The sequence below is a fragment of the Myotis lucifugus genome, unplaced genomic scaffold (genome assembly GCF_000147115.1).
Source record: "Myotis lucifugus unplaced genomic scaffold, Myoluc2.0 scaffold_4, whole genome shotgun sequence".
Classification (NCBI taxonomy): Eukaryota; Metazoa; Chordata; class Mammalia; order Chiroptera; family Vespertilionidae; genus Myotis; species Myotis lucifugus.
The window spans coordinates 4,478,734-4,486,569 of NW_005871052.1; the positions used below are offsets into that span (position 1 = coordinate 4,478,734).

Consider the following 7,836-nt stretch of genomic DNA (forward strand, 5'->3'; position numbering starts at 1 on the left):
TACTGTGTTGAATAACAGTAGGGAGAGTAGACATCCTTGTCTTATTCCTGATAGAGGAAAAGCTTCCAGTTTTTCACCATTGAGTATGATATTATCTGAGGGTTTATAATACATGGCTTTTATTATGCTGAGGTACTTTCCTTCTAGATCCATTTTATTGAGTGTTTTAATAGTAAATGGATTTTGTATTTTGTCAAATCTCTTTTCTCCATCTATTGATATGATCATATGATTTTATTCTTTATTTTGTTAATGCAATATACATATGATATATCATAGAATTGTACACTTGAAACCTATATAATTTTTAAGTTGCATAATAATTTATAGAACTTAGTGAGGACCTCATGAGCATAAAAAAGAACCAGTTAGAAATGAAAGCAATACTAACTGAAATAAAGAATAATTAATTTACAGGGAATCAACATAGAATAGATGAGGCTGAGAAACAAATCAGCAATCCTATATAATAAAAGGGTGATATGCAAATTGACCCTAACAGCAGAACAACTGGGAATCACTGGTCACTATGACACACACTGACCACCAGGGGGCAGACACTCAATGCAGGAGCTGCCCCCTGGTGGTCAGTGTGCTCCCACAGGGGGAGCTCTGCTCAGCCACAAGCCAGGCTGATGGCTGCCAGTGCAGCAGTGGTGGTGGGAGCCTCTCCCGCCTCCTCAGCAGCGCTAAGGATGTCCGACTTTAGCTTAGGCCTGCTCCCTGCTGGCAAGTGGACATCCCCTGAGGGCTCCCAGGCTGCCAGAGGGATGTCTGACTGCCAGCTTAGGCCTTATCCCCCTGGGAGCGGGCCTAAGCCAGCAGGTGGACATCCCCCGAGGGGTCCCAGACTGTGAGAGGGCACAGGCGGGGCTGAGGGACCCCCCAAGTGCACAAATTTTTGTGCACCAGGCCTCTAGTTTGGAATATAAACAAATAAAAAACACGACTTCTGATTCTGGACAGATGCCAGGAGGAAGGGTCTCTCATTTGGGCTGCGAGATGGATTCAGGAACAGAAAACCAAGATCTCCTCATCCCCTCCATGCAAAGCCCCACTGACCAGCCTCCCCTCCAAAACAATTCCTTAGAAGAAAGAAGCTCAGATCTGGAGGAGAAACCACTAGAAGAAAAAGTCAAGACTTCTTCCCATTTAACAGAGACCAGCACCCAAAGAGGAGAAGCAGAAAGCTGCTTGAGTCAGGAGAGCTCCAGGAAGAGGAAAAGAGGCTCCAGTGACAGCCCCTGCGATAGAGCAGAGCCCTCTCTGGGAGAGGAGTGCAGTGTGGTTTTGGAGAAGAGAGGAAAGAGCCCTGATGTTGGCCACAGCAGCTGCAGCCAAGAGACTGGGCACGCCTGCCCCAGCAGAGCCCAGAGGAAGCGCCCTGGGCACAGGAAGCAGCCCAGATCCAGGCCCTTGGGAGTCCAGCCACCTGTGCTGCGGAAAAGCCTGGTAACTTCCCTGTGCACCATGTCTGAGGCCACTTATCACAACATCGTCCAGATGCAGCACCAGCAGGCTCCTGTCCCACTGAGCTGGGAGCACTATGCTCTGCTTGGGGGGCATTTGCATGCCCAGGTACAGACCATCTATACCATGGCCACCCAGGCCGCCTATGTCTTCCCTGCTGAGGAGTGACTCATCCCAGCCCCACTACCAGGGCCTTTGGGTCCAGAGTGAGATGGAGGAGAAGCCCAGAGCCCTTCCTAGGAGGGTGCCCTGGGAGCCTGTGCCTCTTCCCTGGGCAGGAGACGGCTGGAGCTGCCAGTGGATGGTTAGGGCTCAGCTGAGGGCACTGGGCCCCATTCAGCATATGCAGACGTAGGAGCCACAGCAGAGCTCTGCTCCTTCTGGATTCTCCCAGAGGACCAGCAGGGCCTCTTTGAGAGACACTATGTGACTAAGTGGTCAGAATTGTCTTCACAAAGCACTTTGAAAACCAAGACTCAGGTGGTGAATTCTGGGTTTCCCGGAGCACTATATTTCCAAAGTGTAAATTTCATCTTAGACACTTCATATATGTTGACTCTTCTAGGAGAGCCAAGCATTATTTGGAAATGAGAATAAATCTATAGGTTTAATGCTCATGATTGAATTCTGAAAAGGCTGTAACTCCTCCCTCTGTCACCTCCTCTGCTGGAAGACTGATATCTCAAGCCTTGAGGAGCCTTTATATTCTGTAGGAAAAATATTTCTACTTTTCTTTTTGATGGAATCCTGGTGAGATCACCATGTCCCTTTTGTTTCCCCGTGAGTTGCTGCATATTAAATGCTATTGGTCACATGTATTTATCTTTCAGCTGCCTGAGTTGATATGTCTCATTGTAAATTTCCTCCTATGTTATAGATATCATTGTATTCTATTTTATCAGAGGGAACTAAATCTAATAGTAAATACTATTACTTGCTTTAAAAAAAGTAAAAAACACCCAATCAAAAGAGCAAAACTAAAAAAATTTTAAAAAAATTAAGATAGTGATAGGAGCCTCTGGGATAACTTCAAGTGTACCAACATTCAATCTTGGGGGTGCTGGAAGGATACGAGAAAGAGCAAGAAATTGAAATTTTATCTGAAAAATAATGACAGAAAACATTCCTAACTTCTGAAGGGAGCAGACATACAAGACCAAGAAGTGCAGAGAGTCCCAAACAAGATGAACTCAAAGGGTCCAACACCAAGACACATTATAATTAAAATACAAAAGGTTAAAGGTAAAGAGAGAATCTTAAAAGCAGCAAGACAAAAGCAGTTAGTTACCTACAAGGGAGTTCCCATAAGACAGCTGATTTATCAACAGAAACTTTGTAGGCCAGAAGGGAGTGGCAAGAAATAGTCAAAGTGATAAAAAGCAAGGACCTACAACCAAAATACACTGCCCTGCAAAGCTATAACTTAGAATTGAAAGACAGATAGTTTCACAGACAAGAAAACGCTAAAGGAGTTTACCACAACCAAACCAATATTATATGAAATGTTAAAGGGTCTTATTTAAGAAGAAGAAAAATCAATAATATTAACAATAAATGGTAATAGATACATAGCTATCAACAATTGAATCTACAAACAAAACGAACAAGCAGAGCAGAAACAGATTCATAGATACAGAAAACTTTTTGTTGGTTGCCAGATAGGAGAGGGGTGAGGATGGGTGAAAAAGGTGAAGGCATTAAGAAGTACAAATTGGTTGCTATAGAATGGTTATGGGGACGTAAAGTACAACATAGGGTATAATTCTAATAACTAGGCATGATGCTGGAGGGTGTGGGATTTATTGGGATGATCACATATTAGGTTATGTGATTTCTGGTCACTGGGGTGTACAAAAATTTTAAATATAATTTCAAAAAAGAATTAAATGAGTCTGTCTCTATTTTGCTTGTTCATTTTGTTCAATAGATTCCAAATATGAGTGAAATCATATGGTAGGGGTTGTGAACATACAATACAGTGTACAAATGATGTGTTTTAGAATTGTGTACATGAAACCTGTATAATTTTGTTAACCAATGTCTTCCCAATAAGTTAAATAAAAAGGAAAAAGAAATAATTAAATGAGATAATAATTGTGTTGCCGAACCGGTTTGGCTCAGTGGATAGAGCGTCGGCCTGCGGACTGAAAGGTCCCAGGTTCGATTCCGGTCAAGGGCATGTACCTTGGTTGTGGGCACATCCCCAGTAGGGGGTGTGCAGGAGGCAGCTGATCGATGCTTCTCTCTCATCGATGTTTCTAACTCTCTATTTCTCTCCCTTCCTCTCTGTAAAAAATCAATAAAATATATTTTTAAAAAAATAAAAAATAATTGTGAAGTTCTTACTCCACAGTTGTTACTTAATAATTACTTAATAAATAGTACTTTATTTTATGATCAACTAAAATAGAGTTGTGCTAAAACTCCTTCCAATGGGTAAGTTTTGCCACCAAGAGAAGTATAAGAGCAGAAACTTTGAGTTTTTCATTTATTTAAAATACACTTTTTAAAATGTATTGAGAGAGAGAGAAAGAGAGAGAGAGATTTGTTATTCCACTTATGTATGCATTCGTTGGTTGATTAGTATATGTACCCTGACAGGGTATAGCTAACCTGCAACCTTGGCATATCGGGATGATACTCTATCAGCGTTACCTGGCCAGGGCCAAGGTTTTCATTTATTTGCCAAACATTTACTAAGCACTATTTTTTGCACTATAAATTGCTAGGAAATCTAAGAGACACAAAGATGTCCAAGACAGGGTCCCTATTTTCAGAGAGCATTCAGTTTAACATCATCACAAATTATAATGCAAGTTATGTAAGAAAAGAAAACATTACTATTGTCTCTCCCTCTACTTCTAGTCATCCTTCATGAGTTTCAATCTCTGTGTGCCTGTCTTTAATATCTCTTTCTTTCTTCCTAAGATTAGCCCTTTTACTCTCTCCCTCATTCCTTGCCTTGATGTTACCTTTCTTAAAATCATATCTTTACACTTAGTTATTCTTGTATCATAGTTTTTGTGTTAGTAGTCAACATGAGTTTAAATAAAAGTTGTATTCCGTAAATTATAGGTTCAAGTTGACATGTGTACAGTGGTCATGGGACTAGGTGCATAAACAAAGCTGAAGACGAAAAGAACATTAAAAGAGAGAAATTAGAACTGATCCACAGAGTGATGGTCAAAGAAGAGAAGGTCAGGGACATGTCTCTGAGTAAACAAAATAAGGATCTGTTCCCAATGGAGAAAGAGTCCAAGGGCAGGAAGATCAAATCAACAAGAAAATTGAGCAGGGTTGTGGGTAGTATAGTCCTATTAAATATTGAAAAGACATAGTAACATCTGGCAGGTAATATGAGATCTATTACATCAGTCATGAAATTCAACAGTTTTATCATGCATATATAAGTGTAATAGTCTAAATAAAACAATCTTCATTTGTTAAAATTAGCCTGAAATTTAATGACAATAGGAGCCTCGTTTATAATGAAAACATGATAATTAAACCTAATCCTGGTTCTGTTTTTGTTTTATTTTAGTTTTGCATTCGAAGTGGCCTTTTAAAAAAGACCGATTAAATTTCAGAAGCACTTTTTCATTAACAAAAGGCATGTCAGACACAAAGACACCAATTTCAAGGTAAATAAATTCCCCCCAAATAACAAAAAACACATCAACTATGAAAAGTGAAACTGCTTAGAATTTAAAACTATGTAACATCCATACATTCAATCATCAAATCTTAACATATCTCCCCCCTTTTTTGTAAGGTTCAAAACTCAACTGTACCATTTATTTTTGTTACCTTCAGAAAGTTACCTTCATGCACCCTCATAGTTTTCATCTGTAAATGGATATAATAATCATAATTTAAGTTCATAGAGTTGTTTTGGAAATAACAGAGTTAATACATGCAAAGTACTTTAGGGTACCTGACACATGTCAGCCTTTATTTATTTATTTATTTATTTATTTATCTTTATTGTTGAAAGTATTACATATGACCTCCTTTCCCCCCATTGCTCTCTCCTCTTCTCCCCTTCAGGCCTTCACCACCCTATTGTCTGTGTCTATGGGTTATGCATATATGAGTTCATTGATTGATCTCCCCCACAAACTCACACCCTCCCCTGCCTTCCCTCTGAGGTTTGACAGTCTATTCCCTTTTTATAATGTCTCTCATATCTGGTATTTTACTTCCATTTTTATAGCCATCATTCACCTTAGTAAGCCTCCTAGCTTATCTCCCTGTCTTTCATTCATCTTACATTCAGTTGGCAAAATAGTTGATCACAGATGCTTTTTTCATGTTAATAATAGCTAAATACTAAATACTTATTATGAGCCAGGTACTCTTTTAAGTGGTTTACATGTAACATTTCAATCTTCACAACAGTATAATATAATTACTGTTTTATTACTATTTTATAGAAGGTGAAACTGAAGTACAGAAAGGTTATGTAATTTGCTCAAGATAATACACTTCTTAGGCAAAACCAGGCTGTCCAATTCAAACATACATACTTTTTAGCCATTTTACCATGTGACAATGCCCAAAAATATGGTATTTCCTCCCATTTTATTGAATCTAAACTTTAATGTAAAAAATCCATAAACAAAAATGGCTGGAATGAACCTTGGGGTCTACCAATTCAGAGACTGCAAACTAGTATCTGACAGGCAGAATATGGTCTGCAGAAATATTTTATATGGCCTTCATGCTGTTTTAGTGTAAATCCTTTGTCACTAATTAAAAATTGAAAGATTTCACATAAAAATGGAATTGTTGGTTTTTCTAGAAAAAATAGAATATTGAATCTTCATAGCCACTGGGTCACAAAGAACTGTTGCTCAGTTATTTCTGACTGTGTAAACACGGCATAGATGCTTTAGTTACATAGGTCCCTACCTGTCCTTCACTCATTTAGCTACATGGTCCTTGTAGAAATGTTTATTTATGATTCACAGTTTGGTAGAACTCCAGATGGAGAATAGACACTTAGAGAGGGACACTGACTTACCCAGGTTTTGACTCCATATTCAAGACTCTACTTCAAAATATGTTTCTTTTTCTGTGTCTTTAAATAAGTTACTTTTCTTACTACCAATTCTCTATCAACATTTCTTTCAGTGTGCTTATTATTTCCTTGAAAACTGGCCTCAAAATTCACCCCCTGTACATAGTTTATCAAACTAATCCCACCGAACTCTGAAAATATATATATATATATTTTTTTCAACATTCCATCCGCATCAATTAATTTGCACTTGCTGATATGCTGCTTTGCAAATAATTCTATCATTGTTTCTGTGTATATTTTATTTCCAGACCTAGACTAAGTTCCTTAATGCAATGGTTGGCCTAAGGCAAATTTGTGAAGTTGGTGAAACTTGTGTTCCAGCTTCTTCTTTTTCTGTCCTTTTGATTACCCAGTGCTCATTACTGGGTTCTCTTCCAATTGCCATCAAAGCTTTCTTTAAAGGAACACCTGTGATATTAGTCATTTACCAAGGGTCCATAAACTTGTAGCCTGCAAGCTATATTTTGCCAGCAGATCTATATTATGTTGGTTCAGCAATTTAAAAATTTTTTAAATGTAAATGTCTTTATATAAGACTTTCAATTTCTAGTTCCCTGTGAACTAGCATCATAAGCTTGACCTCATCTACACACTTGTGTTACTTGCCTAGCCATTATAGACATGGGACTCTGTGTTCCCTGTATTTTATCTTCCATTTGGGTTCCTGCATTATTCCCAAGACCCATTTCCACCTTTTCCCAGATTTGGTAACTGAATGTCTACCTTGTTCCCTGCTAAGAAATCTTGGTAATCTTTACAAAATCTCAAGTCTGCCTTGTTATTGGGTGACTCATTTCCTGATGATAAACTAAATCTGTTTGTGTTCTGAATGACAACTGCTCCTTAATTTAATGGACTTGTACTCTTACTGACTTTGGGAAGCCTGCCATTTCATCCCATTAGACCTTCTTATGCTATTTGTGTAAATGACTACCTGTTGCCATGCCACTCAGGTCTGGTGCTTGTATGCCATGTAGAACTTCTCTCCAATGCTTAAGGTTGAATCTGATCCAAGTACCTACCTCTGCCTAGTGGGAAGGTCTAACTTCATATCGTATTTCTTCCCAATTAATCTCATGACACTTGCACTTAACTTGGCCACAATCAGGAAGGTCTATCGATACAACACTGAGTGTGAATTTGAGGTAATGAACTCTCTTTTCTAGGAACATTTTCATTCTGTCATTTTAGAAATCATCCAATATGAGGTGAGAAATATTTGGAGGAGATGAAGAAGTAAGGGACATGAGGAGAAACATCCCAGGGTCTCCGAAAAATCGGTC

At 38.8% G+C, this 7,836-nt stretch overlaps 1 protein-coding gene across 1 annotated transcript; it reads left to right on the forward strand.

Annotated features, from left to right (window-relative positions):
* The first annotated feature begins 1,002 nt into the window (after nucleotides 1-1,002).
* LOC102419864 (protein FRG2-like) lies at nucleotides 1,003-1,680 on the forward strand. Its single transcript, XM_014466360.1, is given in 1 exon segment — nucleotides 1,003-1,680. A coding segment is annotated over 1 exon segment (678 nt).
* The last annotated feature ends 6,156 nt before the right edge of the window (nucleotides 1,681-7,836 follow it).